This window comes from Macaca nemestrina, unplaced genomic scaffold, assembly GCF_043159975.1.
Source record: "Macaca nemestrina isolate mMacNem1 unplaced genomic scaffold, mMacNem.hap1 Scaffold_127, whole genome shotgun sequence".
Classification (NCBI taxonomy): Eukaryota; Metazoa; Chordata; class Mammalia; order Primates; family Cercopithecidae; genus Macaca; species Macaca nemestrina.
In genome coordinates, this window is record NW_027257610.1 from 23,961 (window position 1) to 46,757 (window position 22,797).

The following is a 22,797-nucleotide window of genomic DNA, read 5'->3' on the forward strand; positions in this document are numbered from 1 at the left end:
GATAATCAGAAGCCTGTGAATGAGAACTTAGCATCTGTGATCATGTGTGCGTGAGTGTTCTAAGGAGTCCAGGCACAACATAGTCACACTGGCCAACCCCCCCGCCCCGATCCTACATGGTCATAGCCATTACTGTTCCCATTTGATGAAGAAACTGAGGCACGGAGAGCTTTAGGGACATCCCCAAATCCCCAGAAGTTTTCAGAGCTGGGTTTCCATTTCCAGGCCCTGGGCTCCAAAGCGCGAGTAAAGCCCTGGGCTGTGTGGACGGTGGCCGACAGGAAACGGGACCCTTCCATGAACACACACACGCTTCCTGGCGCCCTGCCATTGCCGGTCTAACGTTATTCTAGTTAAAATGCCGCTGACGTGGCTCCTGTTAGGAAATTGAGGTTTCACCGAACTCTACTCCATTTTCGGCAACATGAGTTATGCTGGGGTCCCCCTTTGTGCCAGATGTTTGTGGCAGACGTGGCTGAGATCGGCTTTGGCTTCTCACGGCACCCCCAGGGTGAGCGTCTGCGCTCCCGTCTCTTCCTGAGCTATGGCTTGCTCAACCTGCAGAGCAAACGCCACAACCACCAGAAACACTCATGATGTGCTTCTTTACAGGTAATCATTCTGCACCTCCTGACGTAACCACGTACACCTCAGAGCACTCCATACAGATGGAGCGACCACAGGGTTCCACGGGGTCCCGGACAGCGCCCAAGTACTGCAACGCCGAGCTCATGGAGACCGGGGATGGTATGTCCCAAAGCAGAGATGCGTTTTTTTCTGGGAAACGGTTTGTGCTGATGTCCCGTTCTGTGCCCGTGACTGGGTGTGTTTCTTCCTGGGGTGCAATCTGCTGCCATTTTATCTGCTGAATAACGAACAGTGGTTCAGCAACTGAGAAATTCTTGTTCAGGTGTTAAGACCGTGAACAGTCACTTAGAAGGGCAAGATGAAGTTAAATGTACAACAGAATTACTGTTAGATGGGCCGATATGTTGCTTTAGACTTCGGAGGAAAGAGGGTCTTTTTATCCATGTTGGACAGAGATGTCAGCGACTTGGTAACAGGCTGCGGCCCAGGGCTGCTTCTTCCTTCCTGTGGCCTGGTCTTGGTATGTTCTGATTACAGCGGCGGTTTGTATCACCTAGCCGCTGTTCTATTTAAGTCTTAGTCCTTCCCTGGGGTCATAAAAGTCAGTGTAGAACCTAGCAGTGAATGAAATACAATGCCCCCGTGTGAAGCCTCATCGAGCAGCCTTGGAATGGCGTAATCTTGTAGTGCACGGGACTCGCAGGCGGACAAGGCGGCCTATCCGAGCCCCAACAGGTAGACACGGAGGACTATCGGAGCCGCAACAGGCACAGTGGACAGGCACAGTGGCCAGGGAGGACAGCGCGGTTTTGTGGATCCACAGGACACTGTGGCGTCCAAGCACGTGCTCCCAGAGGAGAGGACCCTGTGGGAGCTGATGCTGGGAGCTGGCTGAGATTCCAGCGAATAAGACTCCCTGTGACATGCACAGCTGCCATCTGCGCTGCAGCTCCTGATGCCAAGATGGTCGTGCGATAAATGCACAAAGCGCATCTCCAGCAAAAAGCCGCCGAGTGTCCACATCCAGGATATCCACCACGGTGGCTTTTTGGTGTTAATACGATGAATGTGAGCAGCAGGTGGTCTGCGTCGAGTGTGACTGTGCCACTGCAGTTTTGTTCTCATGTCTTGATGAGCATTGAACGGTTCCTGACGAGGGTAGATAAGGATGCTGTGACCTGAGACTCTGCAGTATTGTAGCGTGAGGAACCAAGGAGTTTTTCTGTCTTGCAAAGCCGTCAGGGAGGATGTTCCAGGCTGGTGACTGCTCCATGAGGTATTCAGAGATCCAGGTTCCTTTCAGACCGCTGCTCTGTGTTCCCACGGACACGGCTGTCCTTGCTGTGGTTGGGACTGGGTGATTGCCACGCTGGCAGGGGTAGGCTTAAGGTGAGAGTGGCTAGGATTTACCTAATCTACATAATGACAGGGAGCCTGGGAGTAAAGTGTAGCCATGGCCTGGAGGATGGATGATGGATGTTGGTGAACGACTGTCTGCACTCACCTCAGCTGGCCGAGGGATGGGAAGGACGACTGATGATGCCGTTCAATGGTACCTGGTTCTTTCAGATTTGACTTCCTTATGGATTTTCTGCTGTAAAGAGGAGAGAGCCTGTGGTTCTAGGCCAAGCATCTCACTCATCTCGTAACATCTTGTATCCCTTAGCCAACATTTTTGTCAAGTTTCAGAAGTCCTATCAAACTGGCAAGCATTTCTCAGTTTGGTTTAACCATTGGATTTTATATCTGTGTCTGCATCTCTATTTTACATCTATGTGGTTATTTGACACTCTGTAGTACATTTGTAATAGGTTCTCTTTGGTGGAAGTTACTCTCAACAAACCCTTGCTGCTACTTGAATTTTCAAGGTTGCAAGTAGAAAGGAGAGAATAAAAACCACATCTTCTCTAATTTTAAAATTTGTTGTTCCTCAAATCACACCAGAAGTACAAATATTACAAATTATAAAAGCAGTCAGAATCAAGGTTAAGAGATTTCTGGGTGATTCTGGCTAATCAGCAGTATTTGCTGAGGTGTGTGCAGCAGAGCAACATGCCAAGAAGCCCGGGACGGGGAAGAGTTGGGAGGCCAGGCTGTGACTTCAGAGGTGCTGTTGCCTCAGGAAGAGGAGCTAGATGCAGAGAGGATAAATGACCACAGGTGTGACCACCGCCGTCCTTGCCGCGGTACGGGGGCCTTTGTATGGGGCCCTTTGTGAGCTGAGTTATGAACCAGATGAAGGCTGTGCAGGCGTGTGAGAATCCAGGCCAGACTCGACGGGTGGAGGCTTGGCAGAGGTGAGGGGCCAGACAGCCTCGCTAAATGTGCAGTGGCTCACTGCAGACAGTGCCCATCAGTCGCCGGACAGACCGGCTTGAACTTCAGCCCCCATGGCAGCTGCCTTTACCTGTCTGCCTCCACCTTCTGAGGCCTAGAGGCGTCGCAAATGTGTGGTTTTTAAACAGATTTGGATGAGTTGTTTTCTGCACAACACACTTTGACAGACGGAGGCTGGTTCTCCACAGTGGCCCCAGGGACTTGGCAGGGACTGGTGGGACAGAGCCTCAGAGCACAGCACCAGCTCCCTGGGAGAAGACGGTGCCCGTGGGACGGAAGAAAGAAGAGGCACACAGTGCTGAGGCGTGAACTCTAGTTTGCTCTTAGACATGACACACATGCCTTCTGGAAGTTTGCATGAAGCACTGCTAAAGCCACCAGTGCGGATAGGTCCTTAGATCAGGAGACCCAGAACACAGTTGTATTTGAAATCCTTCACATGCTGCAGTCTCTTCAAAGAGGACTACAAGTCATCTCTAATAACGTTGTAAAATTAATTTTTTATTAAGTGCCATGGCTTTTTTTTTTTTTTTTTTTGTGGGGTAGGGCCGGTGTGTGACAGTAAAACAACAGACGCAGTGACACAGCTGGTGGGTGTTGGCTCTGGGCCCCAGTTGGGCAGTTGTATGAAAAGAAACCGAAAAGTCTCTACAGTGGTATGAACCGAAACACCTGGATTATGTGTTTTCATGTATTTGACATAAATGTGCACATTTGTACGCTAAACGCACATTTTTCTATATGTAATAAAATTCACACCTTTAAATAGTTAACATATATTTTATTTTAGGACCTCCCCCACGATGTGAGGACTAATAGCCACCCCCTCTCCCCCCCGAATATTAAGAGCCACATCGCAGGGCGGTGAGGCACCCCTCGCGAGGTGGGGACTAATCGCCACCCCCTCTCCCCCTCTGGCTATTAGGAGTCACCTCGCAGGGGGGTGAGGCACCCCCACAAGGTGGGGACTAATAGCCACCCCTTCTCCTCCCGCTGGCTATTAGGGGCCCTGGTGGACTCACAGCCTGTTTATGATATTGTGAGTAATATCATCTCCCTCTCTGGAAATTATGAACTCTTTCACAGATGGGTGTATACCCTCAGTGTGTACACCGTCAGAGGGTGTACACCCGTCTGTATTGGGAGTAATATCCTCTTCCTCCCTGAATGTTAAGAAGAATATCCCAGGACTGTTTGTACTCCCTGCATTATTGGGTGTCATATCTTCCTCTCCCACGTGGAAATTAGAAACAATATCACTGGGGGCATGTACACCTTCTGTAATATTTAAAGTAATATCATCCCCTTCCCTCCAGGATCATGGGAACAATATCCCTGGGGAGTGTACACTTTCTGCCATATATGTCATAATATCATCCCTCCCGCCTTGAAACATTATGAAGGACCATCTCACACGGGGTGTACAACCCTTGGTGCGATATTGGGAATGCAATTATTCTCTTTTCCCCCGGCATATTTGGAAAAATATCAGAGTGAGTGTACCCCTCCTGCCATATGAGGATTACTATCCTCTTCTTCCTTTCTGGATATTAGAAAGAATATCACACGTGGGTTTGCACTTTCTTCGATATCTGGAGTCATGTCATCCTCTCTTGTTTTGAATGGCAAGAACAGTGCCTTGGGGGGGATGTACACACCCTGTCATATTGGGAGTAATATTGCACTCTCCCCTCCTTGATAATTAGGAACAACATCCCATGCTCTCTGTCCCTGGATATTAAGAACAACATCACAGGTAGGTGTACACCCCCTGCGGTATTAGGAGTAATATGATTAATTATTAAACATCCATGATCGATATTAACAATTATCAATGATACTATTAATAGGATACTGTTATGGATAATTATTTTAAATATATGATTATGCATGCTTAAAATAATTGCTAATATTGTTATTTTATTACCAGCATCACTTAATATTGATTTAAGTAACAATTGCTGATATCATTATTTTATTAGTAGTGATATTACTACTGATTATTAATGCTACTCGTTAACATTTTTAACTATTTTACTATCTTTATTGTGATTATTAATGTCGATGATTACTCTTAATTTTTCTTATATTTATTAATATTAATAATTAATAGACTTGTTCCTGATATCCAGCGGGGAGGGGATGATATCACTCCCAATATCGAAGAAAGTGTACACCCCACTATGATGTTATTCCTAACAGCCAGGGGGTAGAGGATGACATTATTGAAACTATGGCAGTGGGTGTACCTCCCTTCGGTCGTCTTGTTCCTTATATCCTGGGTGGGAGAGGATGATACAACTCCCAATATCGAAGGGGGCGTAGACCTCCCCCGTGATATTGTCCCTAACATCCAAAGGTGGAGAGGATGATATTTCTTCTGATTTTACAGGGGGTGTACACCACCCCTATGATATGGTTCCTAATATCCAGGGGGCGAGAGGATGATATTAGTCTCCATATTGCAGGAGGTGTACACTCCCTAGTGATATTGTTCCTAGTATCCAGGGAGGGAGAGGACGATATCACTCCCAGTATCGCAGGGGGTGTACACCTCCTTGTGATATGGTTCCCTATATCCTGGGAGGGAGACGATGATACTAGTGGCAAAATCGCAGAGGGTGTACACACCCACTGTGATATTGTTCCAAATATCCAGAGGGAGAGAAAATGATATGACTCCCAATATCACAGGGGGTGTACATCCTCCTGTGATATTGTTTCTTATATTCAGGGGGAGAGGATGATATTACTCCCAATATCGCAGAGGTTGTACACACCTCCTGCGATATTGTTCCTAATATCCCGAAGGGGAGAGCATATTACTCTCAATATGGCAGTGGGTGGTACACCTCCATTGTAATATTGTTCTTAATATCCATGATGGGAGAGGATATGACTCCCAATATCGCAAGAAATGTACGGCCGCCTGTGATAGAGTTCCTAACATCTAGGTGGGGAGAGGATGATATTACTGCCCATATCGCAAGAGTTGTAAAACCCCTTCGATATTTTGCATACAGTCCTGAGGGGAGAGGATATTATTCCCGATAGCGGAGAAGGTATACACCCCCCTGTGACACTATGCTTAATATCCGCATTGGGAGACGATGACGTTACACCCAATATCACAGGGGATGTACACCCACCCTGGGATATTGTTCCTTATATTGAGAGGGGGAGAAGATGCTATTGCTCCCAGTGACGCAGGGGCTGTGGCTGTACACCCCTCCTGTGATATTGTTCTTAATATCCTAGGGAAGAGAGGATGGTACTACACCCAATATCTCATGGGCTGTACGGTGTCCGCTCAGAGATGTGTGGGGCTCTCTTACACAAGTAACTCCTTCTCTAACTTTAGCCACATGCTGGTCATCCAGGGGCCTCCTAAAATCCAGGAGTATAAAAACCAGTGGAATTTCTGAGAACCAAAGATGGCGCATGGCTCTGGTTGGGCTGCCACAGGCAGTTTTGTGAAAAGACAGAGATGTATTTCTCATAGTCCTGGAGTCTGGAGGTCCAAGGTCAAGGTGGGTTCAGGACTGGCTCCTCCTAAGGCATCTCTCCTTGACTGTCAGATGGCATCTTCTCTTGTGTCCTCGTGCGGTTGTCCCTCAATAGATGTCTGTGTCCTGATCTCTTCTTACAAGGGCATCAGTTCTAATGACTTCGTTACCTTAATCACCTCTTTAAAAGGCCTATCTCCACATACAGACACATTCTGAGGTCCTTGGTTAGGACTACAACCTGGGAATATTGGGGTATGCAATTAAACCTGAAGCAGATGGGGTCTTATAACCTGTGTCACCCAAGCTCATGCCAGAGCCCCATGAGGAAGCCCCAGGTCCCCCCTTTGATATGGTTTAGCTGTGTCCCCACCAAAATCCCGTCTTAAATTCTCATGTGTTGTGGGAGGATGGAAGTGATAATTTGACAGCAGAGAAGACAGTTGCTGCCAGGGAGGGGAGAGGGGACTCCAGACCTCCGAAGGTTGGAGGGTCCCAGGCCCTGGGCAGAGCAGGCAGCCCCACCCCTGTGACACCCCTGAGGATGGCTCAGGAGTCGGAAAAGGTGGAATCATATGTAGAGGCTGGTTGGGGAGATAGGAAGTTGTTGAATGAGTTTTTAAATGTTTCCATCAAAATTCTTACTGCACCCTTGGTGTTGGTGGGGACCAGTGGCTTCTCCATGTGCCTGGCTTCTTCCTGGCTCTGACTCTGGGAGCCTGGCCTGGCCTAGGGCTGCTGGTTGGATTCATTGCTGGCAGCAGGTAGAAGGTGGAGGAGGGAGAGGAGCTGTCCTCAGTCCTCTCTTACTCATGCCTGTCCACGTTAGCAGCCCCTCCCCAGGCATCCCTTGCCCATAATCTGGGGAGTGCTATTCTCACTTCCCTTGGGCCCTGCCCACCGATCTCCAAAGAATCCCGTCAGTGACTCCTTTTAATCACCTCTTTGCCTGTGACAAAGTCTTCTGGGACCTCCTGACTGATACAAGGGGAAGCCTGGCTATCTGTGCAACTTGTAAAAGTGAAGTGAGTCATTCACACTGGCATGTATCTACAAGTCACACAGCTTTGCAACTGGAGTGACTTTAAGCTCATCTAACCAAACCTTCCATGACAGATGAGGACACCCAGAATCATAGGATAGAAGTGACTTGCTCCCATCTGGGTCCGCCACGCTGAGACTCAAGCGCAGAGTCTAGCAAAGCACACTTCGTCCTCCCTTAGAAGGAAGATCCTACCCGCACGGCTTACCTCCAGCTACCCTAGGTCCCCCCACTCTCCCTTAGAGGGAAGTTCCTGCCAGCATGGCTCACCTCTACCTACTCTAGGTCTCCCCCACCCTCCCTTAGAAGGAAGGTCCTGCCAGTATGGCTCACCTCCACGTACCCTAGGTCTCCCCACCCTCCCTTAGAAGGAAGGTCCTGCCAGCATGGCTCACCTCCACCTACTCTGGGTTTCTCCCACCCTCCCTTAGAAGGAAGGTCTTAGAAGGCAGCACGGTTCACCCTCTCCTAACCTAGGTCTCCCCCACCCTCAGAGGGGAGTCTTTGGGTCAGTCACAAGACTACTCCGGACATCTGTAAGAACAAATGGTTTCCAGCACAGTCCTTTCCTGGGGTCTGCATTTTCCCTCTGGGATGCTTGGAAGTTGAAGGGGTCAGGCAATTCAAGTTCTCCCTGGTATCTCAGGGGCCACTGACACACAGGAAAATGTGCTGCTCTGCTCGCTGTTTGACTTTGATGGATGCAAATTTGTTCTAAATGAGCCTGACATTCATTAGCATGTAAACATATGTTACTGGTGGCGGCTCGCAGGGCCACATGCTGATGGATTTTATGGGCTGCCCCCGCCGGACATCACCAGGCTGCCTGGGTCTGTGCTGCTTCTGGCTGGGTCTGTGCTGCTTCTGGCTAAGGCTCCAGATGTTTTGGTGCACTGTGAAGTAGACATTTTCGCTACAGGGTTATGTTTTTTTCCAAAAAAGAAACACAGACAAATCTGTGAAAAGAACTTGAGTTTATGCGCCGATCTACTGGAAGGAGACTCTTAGAATGTCAGCTGCTCAGTGTCTGCTTTGACTCCCGGGCAGTTCTCTCTGTCCTGTGGCTCAGATTCTATGGGGCTGAATTATACATTTGATTCCAGTTCTGCTCAATATTTCCCCACAAGTAGTGCTGTGGATGCGACTGATGCCTTTAGAGATATCTGCAGCAGGAACAGTGCAGAGAATACAACACGCCATGCTAAAATATTTTGAGCTGAAAGCAATTAAGAAGCGCTCTGGCCTTCCCTCTAGTTTCTGAAAAGCACACAACATAATCATATTATACAAAGACAAAAGTGCCCTTTCTCCCCTCTCTGCCAGAAAGGACGCAGCTCAATCTCTGTAGACAACTTCAGACCCTTATTCAGGAAACAGCACCAGAGGAATTTACACAAAAATCTATCATTTATTGGCCTTCCCACAATTTGTTGCCCCCAATGACCCAAAGTCCTTTTACTTTGTCTTGGCACTTCTAGAAACATTTATTATCCTTGTTGAAGATGTTATATAAAAGAAAGGTCTGAGCTGTCTCTTTGAGATTCCCTCATTCCCTGTGTATCTCCCATGTGTATATGAAATATACATGCTAATAAACCTCCGCTTGCTTTTTTGGGGGTTCATCTGTCTTTTGTTATAGGAACCCCAACCAATGAAGCTAAGATGGGTGGAAGAAAAGATTACATTTTTCTCCCCTGTAGTAGCATTATTCTAGCAATAGCATTATTATTATTTTTTTTTTGGTAGATTTCTGTTGAATACACACACACACACACACACACACACACACACACACACACACACACACACAGAGCAATGTAAAAAGAAAGAAGTGTGGGGAGTTCTGATGAAATTTTAGGTCCCAGAGATACCTAAATATGTTGAGAAGTTGTCTTTAAACATTGATTTTTTTCCCACATTTATTCTCATATTTTTGATATTTTTTTCTTCTGAGATACCATTTCTAGATTGTTTTCTCTACATTTCCTTGCAAGTCCGAGAGAGTATGCTGGTTAGTAGTGTGTCCAATGCACTACCTCTGTCCTTGTCAGTAAAGAAATGTAGAAATTGAGAGGGATGTGAGAGTCACGCTACACAGAGATGGAAACACAGATAGGAGGTAAGTAAAAACACGTGAAAACCCAGCATTTCTGGAACTCTCACCTACTCCTGTGCCGATATTCATCCTTCAGCTCTGCCTCCGTTCTTCCTTTCTTTTCTCATGCTATGGGGTCTGCTTTGGAGACGTTATCTACTTTCATTCTTCCAAAGTCAAGCTTCTAGCTTTGGTTGGAACTGCAGACCCATTTACTCATTCAGCAAATACTTTCTAAGCACATGGATAGTCACTGAGAATACCGTGGTTCACCAACATGACCGTGGCCCCTGCTCTCACGAACCTGCAGCCTGATGGGGAGAATGGGCACTAATAAGACAATCACTCTAATGGGTTTCTGATGAAGAATTCAGGAAAGCACACCAAAGAAAGGGAAGCGGGGTTCTCTAAATTTATGCTGTAAAAGAATCTGGCGTATCTTGGGATGAGAGGTAGAAAACCGATGCATTCTGGAAGGTATGATCCCCTTGCAGTCTGGAGAGAAGTAGAGGTTGATTGTTGAGGGCGGTGGAGTGTAGGGACACCACGGTCTAAACAGAGATGGGGGTGCTGCAGAATGCCTCTTGCAGCAGGAAACAGGCACGTGCAAGGAAGTAAGCACGGGAGAAAGTGGCACAAGACAAGAATGAAGGCAGGCAGGCAGGGGCTGGGAGATGATGGTAGATGCTTTATTCTCTTAATAACAGCAACAGGATGCTGTTGAAAGCACTTGAGGGAGGTGGGGAAGTGGGTATGACATGTTTTGTGTTTGTAAAATTATCACATTGTCTTACCAAACTATACTCCCTATTTTTTAAATTTTACTTTAAGTTCTTGGATACATGTGCAGGTCTATTACATAGGTATACATGTGCCATGGTGGTTTGCTGCCCCTGTCAACCCATCATCTAGGTTTTAAGCCCTGCATGCATGAGGTATTTGTCCTAATGCTCTCCCTCCTCTTGCCTCCAACCCCCAACAGGCCCCCGTGTGTGTCGTTCCCCTCCCCGTGTCCATGTGATCTCATTGTTCAACTCCCACTTATGAGTGAGAGCATGTGGTGTTTGGTTTTCTGTTCCTCTTTTAGTTTAGTTTGCTGAGAATGATGGCTTCCAGCTTCATCCATGTCCCTGCAAAGGACAGGAACCCATTCTTTTTTATGGTTGCATAGTATTCCGTGGTATATACGTGCCACATTTTGTGTATCCAGTGTATCATTGATGGGCACGAGATATCCTCTTAACATGTGATCCAGCTATTGCACTGTTCAGTATTTATCCAAAGGAGTTGAAAACTTGTGTTCACAGAAAAACCTGCACACGGACATTTATAGAAGCTTTAATCATAATTGCTAATTTTATTGCAGCTTTATTCATAATTGCTCAAACTTGGAGGCAACGAAGAAACCAAAATGTTCTTCACTAGGTGAGTGGATAAATAACCTGTGATATATCCAAACAATGGCATATTCTTCAGCACTGAAAGGAAGTGAGCTGTCAAGCCATGAAAAGACACTTAGGAACTTTAAACATGCACGGCTACACAAAAGAGACCCATCAGAAAAGACTAAAGGACATTCAGAAAAAGGCCAGACTATGGAGTGAAACTATCCGTGGTTCCCAGGTGTTGGGAAGAGGGAGAGATGATGAGGTGGAACATGGAAATTTTTAGGATTTTAGTGCAACTGCTCTGTACGATGCTATCATGGTGGATACATGTCATGACACCTTTGTTCAAACCCATAGAACCAGCACCAAGACGGAGCCCTCATGTAAACTGTGGACTCTGGGTGACAATATGTCAACGTCGGTTCTTCAATTGTTACAAACGCTCCCTCTGGGCAGGAGAGTTTTTAGTGGGGGAGGCTGTGCACGTGGGGGAAGGGAAGGCATATAGAAGGACTCTCTGCACCTTTCCCTCAATTTTTCTGTGAAGGTGAAACTGCCTAAAAGATAGTGTATTTTTTAAAAATAAAGGAAAAAAAGGAAACAAAAAGTCCTCACGAAAATCAAATGAGAAAATGATCACACTGGGTGCTTCAGGTCAAAATGGAAGAACAGGGGCTGTATTTACCATCCCACCTGATGACTTTTTCCTCACTGCTTTTCAGCATTTTTTTGGAGTCTAGTCAGTGCAATAAGGCAAGTTAAAATATATAAAATGCACCCTTATTAGAAAAGATTTAAAACTATCTGGATCTGCAGGTGACGTGATCACCTGTGTGGAAAATCTCCTGAAATCACAAAAAGCCACTAAAACTAATAATAATAAATTACTTACTAATAAGTGAGTTTGGAAAGCTTGCAAGATACAAGCTAAACACATAAGCAATATCTCTTTATACACTGGCAAAGAAATAATTGGAAATGGAAATTTACAAAGCAATATTAGAGCACATCAAAACATGAAATACCTCAGACTAAATCTGACAAAAGATGTGTAAGATCTATACACTGAAAAGCAGGCAGTGATGTTGAAATAAATTAAAGAACTAAATAAATGAAGTGATATATTGTGTCCATGGATCAGCAGGCTCAATATTGTTAAGATGTCAGTTCTGCGCTTGTGGATCAGAGGTTTAATGCAATTCCAATCAAAATCACAGCATGATTTTTATTTTTATTTTTATTTTTCAGTAGAAATGAACTAGCGGATTCCAAAATGTGTCTGGAAATTTAAAGAACCCAACAGAGCTAAGACAACTTGGAATAAAACGGTGGAGGACTTACCTGAACTACCAAGATAGTGTGGTATTGGTATAATAAGAGAAAACTGGGTTAATGAAACCTCCTAGAGGGTCTAGTAATAATCTCACAAACATGTTACATATACGTAGTAGATTTTTGAATAAAGGTTCAAAGACATCAAATTAGAGAAAGGACGATAATGATAGAAGGATTAAATACCGTAGGCCAAAAAGAGAAAAAAGAGCTCCTGTTAAATATCTTCACATTGTTGTCACTCATGCAATTCAATTCACATTTTGTGTGTCTAAAAGTTGAGCAGACTTCTTCATTCTCTTTCCCCAATTCACTCCACAGAGATGCTGATGTCTTTCAGTGGAACTTGGAAGTTTGCTCTTCTTCTTAAAATGACTCTCTTAGATACTGTTTATGCAAGAAGTTGTGGGACTGTAACTTACAAATACTGTTCTAAACCTTGGAATCACACGTTCCCCTTTTTCTCTCCTTATCGTTTCTAGTAAGTTTCCCATTTCCTCTTTCTCCTTCATATTTACACTGCATTCCTTTTAGTTCAGGCTTTTGTTACCCCACTTGATCTCTTGATGTGGTCACCTGAATGCCCTTCGTGTCCCAGCCTCCTGGAATCCTTCCTTCATGACCCTGCAGAACTGCCCTCCAGACCCGCAGGTGTGACCCGGAATCAAGGATCTCAAAGCCGAGTGGGATCTGAGAGGCTATCTAGACCAATCCTCCATTACAGACGTAAACCTTTTGATGACTTCACTTCAGAGCCCAAAATATTTGCACTGCAGGCAGAATCACCTAAATCACTTAATGTGATGTTCAGTCTTCCCGTGGTATCTTCCTCTCTGCATCTCCCTACTTTCGGTCAGCCATTTCTCACTCATGACACCGAACCCTTCATTCACATCACATTATTGTTCTTCTCCACACACACACACACACACACACTTGTTTTCTGCCTGGGTTTTTTGTTATATTATTCCCTCTGCTGGAACTACCATTTTCCAAGATCTGACTACAGAATTTTAACGTATTCCTCAGAATGACTCACATATCACATATTCGACCAAATGGCTGCAGATTCTGTCACCTCCTCTCTTGTCCTATGGCAACATGGAGACTCTTCTTCTCTTAGCCAATAGGATTTATCATGGTCCTTCTTTATCTTAACAATAGTTTAGCAGGACTGAGAACTGGGAAGTAGATTTTTCTCCCAGGGGTGAGCACTGTCTTAGTTTAGCAGATCTCCCTGGGTCTCCACTCTGGTTGTAGAAAAGCAGCCCATAGGGCATGGTGGGGAGGAGAAGAAGGGGAATTAAGCTGTGGTGCATGAAGATGGACAGTTGTGACCCGTACTCCGGGGTTGGGAGTTGAGGCCACTAGGAAGGAGAAGCTGTAAGGATGAAGACGAGGCATAAAAAGTGATGCAGGCCGGGTACGGTGACTCATGCCTGTAATCCCAACACTTTGGGAAGCCAACGTGGATGGATCACGAGGTCAAGAGTTCAAGACCCGTCTGACCAATATTGTGAAACCCTGTCTCTACCAAAAATACAAAAATTAGCTCGGTGTGGTGGCACATACCTGTAGTCCAGCTACGCGGGAGGCTGAGGCAGGAGAATCACTTGAACCCAGGAGATGGAGGTTGCAGTGAGCCAAGATCATGACACTGCACTCCAGCCTGAGTGACAGAGCGAGACTCCATCTCAGAGAAAAGAAGTGATGCATAGTAACAAGACTGCCCGAGGAGAAAAGGAAATCAGCAACCTTCTCCAGGGTGGGATAGCTGAAGACCCTTTAAGAACAAAGGTGTCTACTTTCCTTCTTAGGATGCTCTATCGTGATTTAATGAACCCCTCACAATCTACTGTATTCAGTATTTGGCATGAGTCAATTTAGGGGAATTCTAGAAAACATAGCTGGCTGTTATCAGGTTAATGTAGATTGGGAGGAAGGGAAAAACCCCAGGAGCCACGTAGGAAGGACAATACGTGAAAACAGAAGAAACTTGGAGTCAGTTCACCCTTCAAACAAAATCCAGTTTCCAGAAGACATTGTGAGGGCTGCTGGGTCTTCCTCACCTGCAGATGGGGGATTCCAGATACTTATACTTGAATCTCACAGGATGGGGTGATCACCACCTGCTCTCAAATGGGATGAGTTACAATATCTTCTATCGGGAGGCAGTAAATAAGAGGTTAGGTACACGTCTGTAGTCATCACAATTCTGTCAAGATTGCTATTTTTACTTCCATGTCATAGATGGAGAGCATGATGCTTGTGGAAATGATTTGCTCAGGGTCTCACCATCAAAAGTGGCAGAGGAAAGATTCCAACATGTTTTAAAAGCTGCAAACTGAGCCGACTCCCATCCATGCTGTCATACCGACTGAGATTTCAATCCTCCTGAAGGCAGGAAACTTATTCCATTTGCTTTTATACTCTCCATAACACTAATGAGCAAGTTTTGCTCAAAGTAACACGGAATATTTTGCTGACTCAAGGGGTAAGAGAAGAGACTTAAATGACACCATCACAAGTCAACATTCAAGGAACAGAGACATTTAGCATTAGCTGTCTCAGTCAAATCAACAAACATGCACATTTATCCTTTACATGGGAGTAAGACAGCAAACACAATTGAAAAAATGAGCCAAGTGTAAAAAAAATGTGTCACAAAGGGATGGATTTAGACAGGAGAGCAGTGAAGTAGGTTATAAAATGGTCAGCATAATCCATTTTAATGAATTATTAGCTGAAACATGCAAAGCATTTAGGATTTCTGGGAGAAGTGTACAAACACACCAAATGTTTGTCCGACATTTTCTTCACTGCTTCTGTCTTTCCACAGGGCTAGAGATGATGTTGACCAACGGCCTTGGGAGGAGAGGTTGCAGCTGAGCCCACACCCTCTCAAACTCCTTCAGACTGTTTCTGTTTTTGTAGACTACTTTACCATTAACAACAAATCCTAAGATTTAATCAGTACAGCAGTCATTGGCCAGAGTTCAAATTTCTGATTTGAAGGAATCTGCACTCTGCCTGCCAGGATCGACTATTAATGGCTTCGTCCAGAGAGGAGCTATGTCTTTGCTCACTACAGAACAGTATTGAGGCTTCGAAAGGGGTATTTTGCTGGTCACCTCCTGGTCATCCTTCTGCTCACCAAGAGCAGATACTGTTCTCAGCCCCTTACATTTACAAGGTCGTTTAATTCTCACATAGCCCTTTCAGATAGATGCGACTATTACCCCCCTTTTACAGAGGAGGAAACCGAGAGGCAGAGGACATAGGTGAATTGTCCCAGATCACAGAGCTGGCTATGGAGCTGGGACTTGCACCCGGCCAGCCTGGCTCCAGAGTTCACTGCCCTCCTCCTGTACAGCACGTGTGACCTGCAGTAATCACCGCCCAAACAGGCAGGCACTGCGGATAGCCAAGCACACCTCTTCCGACTTCAGCACGGAGGAAGGTTCGTTTTCATTCTGGTGTTCAGCTCAGTTAGGACTGTTTTTATCACAAGGACGCACAACCCAGAAAGCTCAGTCACGTGCCGTTGCCTTCTACGGTCATGGTTTTCTACTTTTTGGCCCCATTTTCCTGAGGACTTGGCCTGCTGGGACGTGAATGATGCGTTACTACTGTAGAGACAGAGGTTCAGGTCTAGTGGCACAAACAGCGACAGACCCCATGAAAATGCGGGCGCGGCCCCTCCATCCCAACAGCCTGGATGGCTGCTCCATTCTGCTCCCATCACACACGTCCCCACCCAGCCACGCCCCTTCTCCTTTTCCCTACTGGATTCATCAAATCAAACCTCACTGTCCTTGGCAAATGTACAATTAATTTACTTACTGCCCAGAACAAAAGCGCACTTCCAGTTAACATGACACCCCTGCTGTAATAGAACAGCCTTAATTCAGACATGATGCAGGAGGGCCGTCCTGGAATCGGCAGCTGTTTTCTGGGGAAAGCCTCTGTCCCACCTGAGTCCCACCTGAGCCCGACACTTGTGCCACACTATCCCCATGGTGTCTGAAAGCTCCATGAAGACAGGGTCACTCTGACCCCTTCACACCCACAACGCCAAAGAGGAGCAGGTGTTCAGGAAAAGTCTCCTGCTAGTGCTGAAGACAGGAATACTTCCTCGTGGTGCCCAGAATGTCAGGAGAAAACAAAGCACCATGTGGACACCTTCCAGGTGAATTTTGGAACGACTGTACCGCATGCCAGTCATCCTTTTACAGAACAAAACCAATACCGGAAAACATGTGTCGCCCGCAGAGAGATGGTCCGTTTGACGGCTTACAAACACACCTACGTTACACTGAATTTGCCTCAAGCCACCGTCTCTGTGCTAATGTAAAAAGTCTCCATAATTAACTACTAGCCTTTTTCATCTGGTGCTTTTTAACAAGCAAGACAGTCCTGTAACACTCAGGCATTGTTGAAAACGTCAAATGGAAGCCTAGAAACCTCTTCCGTGCAGCTTCACTGCAAAGTATTTTGACGTGAGCCAAATCGTGCTATTCCTACATCTCCACAGGAAACTCAAGGCTTCATCAAGGAAATGCAGCATGATTTCTGCTAGGCACAGAAATTGTTGGGGGGGGGGGCATGAGGTTGAGGGAACATTACATAGAAACCAACCCCGATAATCACCTGCATGAGAGCCACACTGGCCGGCAAGCCCCGGTCGGCTCAGTCTCCGCACAATCACAGGCGTGAGTCCTGGAGGGCAGACACCTGGCACTGCTGACCACCCCAAGGTCGTGGCCTCTGCCCCTTCTCTGCTGCCCATCAGTTCCAAGCTTCTGGCAACACCGCCTGCTGCCCCCACTGCCTCATCGACTCTTCGTGAAAAGCAAATGTTGCCAGGATAGCTTATGAGTACATTTGCCAGGAAAGCAGCTCCGATTGACGCTGAAACCCCCTTCTCACACCCCTGGCAGCTCCCTTGCCCCCGATGTGCACATGCTTGCAGCTCTGACCTTGCTCAGTGTCCACACAGGCTCTGTCCCCTGGAGAGCCAAAGGCAGACTCAATGTTGAGTCAGAAATACACAAAGAGGGTGACGATTACGAACTGCCTGCCCCCCAAAACACAGGTTGAAATCCTCACCCTCAATGTGATGCTGTCAGGAGGTCTTTGGGAGGTGATGAGTTCCTCAGGCTGGAGACCCTTAAATGGGATTTGTGCCTCACAAAGGGGTCCAGCAAATCCCTCACCCTCCCATTGTATCAGGGCCAGAGAGAAGGTATGTGCCAACCAGGAAGGAGCCCACACCAGAACCCACCCAATAGCACCCTGATCCTGCCTTCCAGCCTCTAGAACTGTGAGAAACAAATTCCTGTTGTTCATAAGCCACTCAGTCAATGGTGTTTCGTTACAGCAGCCTGAGCTGCCTGAGATGACGATGCTCACCGTCCTAAAGAAAAGGCTACTCCCCTCTCCCAGAACGAGGGGTTTAATTAAAATCCCTGTCTCTCCTCGCGGCCACCACAGATCTCACTTCCCCACCCCAAAAGCCAGCAGTTGCTAGGATTAAAGGAAAATGAGGATTGTTTTAGACCAGCCCCTCCATATCGGTCTGAAGCCTGTAACTTTGCCCACTTCCACGGTGGCCGTGTCACTGCATTGCCCATGTCAGCTCTGTGTCTGCACCGGGTCCCAGGCTCTGCACAGACTCCTCTAGCTGGCCATCCAGCACAGCCATTTCCCCTTCTGCATTGCAGGCTGTCCTTTGATATCGAACTCCCACCTTTCTGCAACCCAAGGCCTTCCGATCCAGACATTCGGGGTAAGCTCAGCCATGTACTGGAGTCGTTGACTCAGGTAACCCAGGCCCAAGACGTTGGCACCAACCGTCTACTGGCTGTGGGATCTGCATAGCTACTAGCTGCCCCAGCCACACCAGGGCCCGGGAGGGGAGGCAGAGGAACCTGTGAAGCTGCCAACAGCCATATGGGAACAGGGGCCCCTGGAAGGAGGAGGATGCTATGGCAGGAAATTCAGAGACAGAAACAAAGAGCCGCAGGGCTGGACAGGTCATGGCCAAAGCCTACACTGCTGAATTTTCCAGGTTTCTGAACTCAATCGCTGACCCACACAGCACATGTTTCCTGAGTGCTGACCCCACGTGGCATTGGATACGGCAATAAAGCAGGACTCCCACCTCCCCCTTCCCCAACACATACACAGGGCCTCCGTCCTGGCGGGAAATCAGGCCTGGGCGCCCAGCTGGCACAGCGAGCCTGGGAAGGGGGCCGTTTCAGACGGACAGTGGGTGCAGCCTTGCCAAAGCCCAGCAGTCACCTGCACTGCCACAGCCAGGCTGAGTCCAGATCAGCCGCACAGAAACCTGACCCGCTCAAGGGCACGGCTAAGCTCATCAGGGACAGACACCGTCTCCTGCTCATCTCCAACACTTTCTCTGCATGTCTAGTTACACACGGACGACGCAGTCTCAGAAGCACATCAGGCCTCCCCCTGCTCCTCTCTGTGGTACCACTGATGGGGAGGGGCCGGTATGGCCGCGAGGTCGCATACCCACAGCCATACCACGCAGGCCTTCGACGATTATTTCTGCCAAAGAACCCTGCTGCGGCTTGGAGCACACCATGGTGGGCGGGAAGCTCCACCCGGAGAAACAGCCATGCTTCTCCCCAGAGCCAACGGAGGGCACCCCCGACCCTGCATTCAGCAGATTACTTACATTCTGGAAAACATCTGGGTTAATGGGGAACAGTAAAATGAAAAGGTCACACTAGAAAGGTTAGAAGGCTGTGTGAAGTCTCAGGAGGTCCAAAGGTTTCTGAACCAAGACTGCTGCGGTCAACGAGCTTACAGGAAAAGTTTCCACACGGGCCTTCAACAAGCAACACTCAGCAGGGAGGAGCCACGTTCTGCGCAGAACCTCAGAACCAGAACATCGGACACCACAAAGTCACATCAGAGCCAACAGCAACTGAAATACAGCGCTCTCCTAAGATGTGTGCGTCACCTGCAGAAAGTCACCACACATTAAGATGGGGGAAGAAAAGGATAAGGTTAGAAACAAATTTGAAGTAATTTCTGCATACGTAAAATTTCTACTTCCACTGGTTTTCTTTCTGGGAGTAACAACTTTTACATGAGATGCACATCCCCGTTGGAAGGAGTTTGGGTTTTCTGTGGGCAGAGTCAAGGGCTCTCCAAGAAATGTGAACTTTTTCTCACTCACTGAGCCGCGTGCCCTGAGGCCGTCCTGGCCTGCCTGAGCACCTCCCTGCTCTGCCTCCAGCCAGCTCCTTCCAGCACTCACCCCGCTGCTCCCAGAGCCTGCACTGGCCCAGGATCTCCTCTTCTGCTGCTGTCAATGTTCCACTTTAGGGCAAATAAGTTGGAAACTAGAAAGTTATAAAACCCCTTGACTTTTTAAAAATTTGTCTTCTCAGAAAACAATACTAATTCTACTTCCATGGTTTAATATGTTGCCCCCATCTGCATGTTCATGGATATGTGTTTTTATATATTTTTTTTAAATCAGTACTTCTAAAAGTATGCACTGTTGCTACATTCAGTTCAATTACATTTGATGTAAGAAGTTTTAATTTCAGTGAATTCAGGCACTCAAAATTTAAGCCCTCTGACATCTATTAATCAAATGGGAAAATGACAGGTAGATATTACAAAAATCAAGAGAAGTGTTTAATGTAAATCCTGCACTTTCAAATACTTCCACAAATGTAATGTATACATTAGTACATAACCTTGAGCATTTTCACAACTCTTTGCACTCAAATTCCATTCTTAACTTTTATAGATAAATCGACATCCATATGTGATTTTAAGCAGCTCAAACATCAGCTCTTAAAAACAACCAGAAATGCTGCGGGCAAATCCCACCGAGCAGCAAATAACGGAACTGCACCCAACAACCCAGGTACCTCCCCTGAGGCATCTGGAACTTGAGCATTACAAGCAGCCTTTGGTTTCTGAGGCACCCGAGAGTGGGGACTCCCAACTCCCCAAGTCTAAGAAGGCCTCAGCGATAAGGAAAACTGGTCAAAAAGTCATCCCTGCCGGCTCCCTGCCACGGGCTCCTCCCTGCCCGCCCTCAGCCACGTGCTTACAAGGTCTCACTTCCTCTCTGTCCCGCAAAGCCTGACTCCTGATTCCAGTCCTGCCGCTTACTGAGATGTGGCCATGGACGTCAACTGCACCTGTAAGGGGAGAAGCCTGTCAGGATACAGGATCCTGGCCATCCTGGCAGCGCTCAAGCTGATACTGTAACTTTGTAGTGAGTTACTTAATGCAAAGGTTTAACTTTGAAAAATTTAGATATGTGTATTCTAAAAGGGAAATTCTGAACGTAGAACACAGGCCACACCCTCACACTGATGTTGTCTGGCCAGCACTCTTTTGTTTGCCTTTTCAATAGACGTTTTTAAAAGCAGTTTTCCGTTCATAGCAAAATCAAGAGGAAAGTACAGAGAGTCCTCACATATCCTTTCCCAGCACAGGCACAGCCTCCATCATTCTCCTGCCCTCACCAGACCAGCATGTCTGTACGACCGACAGACCCGCATCAACACGGCACCACCACCCACAGTTCACAGCTCACACGAGGACTCGGCCTGCTGCTGCTCACTCTGTGGGTTTCACAGACGTGGAACGGCATGGATCCCCCATGAAAGCCCCACCTGGAGTTGCTGCCCCACCCTACACACCCCCTATGCTCCTCCCATTCATCTCTCCCCTCCCCAACCCCTGACAGCCGCTGATTGTTTGACTGTCTCCACAGCTTTGCCTTTTCCAGACTGTGCTGTAGTTGGACTCAGACAGCAGGCAGCCTTTCCAGATTGGAGTCTCACTTAGCAACATGCGTTTAAGATCCTTCTGTGTCTTTTCATGGCTTAGGGGTCCAGTTCTTTTTAGTGCTGAATAATATCCCAGTATCTGACATACCACAGTTTATCCATTCACCTACTGAAGGGCATCTTGGTTGCTTTCTAGTTTTGGCAATTATAAAGCTGCTGTCAACGTCTGTGTGCACATTTCCGCATGGAAGTAAACTTTCAGCTCCTCCGAGTAAACGTCCAGGACTGTGATTGCTCCTGTGGTCGGAGAGCTAAGTTCCACGGAAAACCGCCACGCTGCCTCCCACAGGAGCTGCCCCACTTCCCCCAGCGATGAGTGAGGGTCCTGATGCCCACACACCCACCAGCACGTGGTGGTGTCGGAGTTCAGGTTTTGGCCAGGCCGATGGGTGCACAGTGACGCCTCGCCCTATGACATAAGACGCGGGTCATGTTTCCACGTGTAGATTTGCCATCTGTGTATCTTCTTTGTTGGGATATCTGTCCAGGTCTTTCGTCCATTTTTAATCAGGTTGTTCATTTTCTTGTTGAGTTTTGAGAGTTCCTTGCACGGTTTGGATAACAGCCTTTATCAGATAAGTCTTTTACAGATGCGTTCTCCCCGTCTGTGGCCTCCCCTCTCATGTCCCTGAGACACTGTTTTTTATTTTAAAAAACACCTCAGACAGAAAATGGACCTTCCAGCCCACCACGTTCTCAGTTTGGCCGTGGTCACCACCCTCCCAGCCCTGGTTCCCACCTTTTCACGATCTGCTGGTCCTATGGGCATCAACCCATACCAAGTCCCTAACATATCTCCAATGATGGCAACGTCAAAGCCGGCAGTTTGCAGGTAGGAAGGAGCTGATGGAGGCCGGAGCAGAATGTGAAGGCCAGCGGATTCATCCCTCGGGGACCGGCAGGCCTCTCAGATATCCCCCGGGTCACCTCCCAAATGAAGTACCTGCTTTGGCCGTGGGCAGGAAGCAGGACCTGGCCCAGATCTCAGCATATTTGACCTGGCACGGCATTTACTGGTGAGCCTCCATAACCGGAAACTCTACTCTCTGGGGAGAATACATTTTCATTATCAAGGCTTTTAGGCTTTTAATTAAGAAACCAAAGAGCAGTGACTGGAGTGAGGATGCAGGGACTCTGGGTGACCCACACGCTCGTTTCCACCTGGCACAAAGGACCCTGGAGTGAGGGTACAGTGCCTGCTCTGAGTCACCAGCACACTCATCATTTCTACATAAAGAACCCTGTGAGTCTGTCCCAGGACTTTTTAGCCTAGATCTAAAAATTCGCAGCTCAGGAAACCTTCATCATTTTAGGAACCTGAGGGGTGGGCCAGGGGGATCTCACAGATTGTGGTGCTGTCTATGGGGTCATCAAAGTGCAGCTGGGGCTTCCCGCAAGCACTTCAGGGAGGCCGTGCACTGGCCCGAGGCTGACTCCGCCTCCTATCCTCGGTTGTCATGCCCAGCCGTGAGGGGAGCCCCCCACTTCAGGAGCGGTCCCTGGCTCCAGGCCCTAACGTCCATGTCCAGGCCCCTGGTAGGGCAGCTTCTACCCCAGGGAGGCTGGGACTGGAGACAGCCTGGAGCTCTAGGCAATCCTGGCAACCACATGCTTCCCGAAGTGGCTGCAGACAAACTCCTACTTCCAAAACCTGGCACGG

The 22,797-nt window shown here is 47.5% G+C and overlaps 1 protein-coding gene and 1 long non-coding RNA gene across 14 annotated transcripts in view; one reads left to right on the top strand and one right to left on the bottom strand.

Annotated features, from left to right (window-relative positions):
* LOC139361277 (uncharacterized) overlaps nucleotides 1-22,797 on the bottom strand; it is a 157,832-nt gene that overhangs the window by 16,610 nt on the left and 118,425 nt on the right. For both annotated transcript variants that reach the window (XR_011618828.1, XR_011618827.1), the window contains exon 2: nucleotides 9,637-20,480. This is a non-coding gene — a long non-coding RNA (uncharacterized lncRNA). The remainder of the gene's footprint in view (nucleotides 1-9,636; nucleotides 20,481-22,797) is intronic.
* Nucleotides 1-22,797, top strand: part of LOC139361275 (disco-interacting protein 2 homolog C-like) — a 59,455-nt gene that overhangs the window by 16,413 nt on the left and 20,245 nt on the right. For 6 of the 12 annotated variants that reach the window (XM_071089881.1, XM_071089880.1, XM_071089883.1 and 3 more), the window contains exon 3: nucleotides 613-747. In XM_071089881.1, coding sequence (XP_070945982.1) covers nucleotides 613-747 — 135 coding nt within the window. Of the gene's footprint in view, nucleotides 1-612; nucleotides 748-9,427; nucleotides 19,804-22,797 lie in introns of those variants that run through there. The other 6 variants (XM_071089885.1, XM_071089888.1, XM_071089889.1 and 3 more) reach the window with 6 other exon arrangements.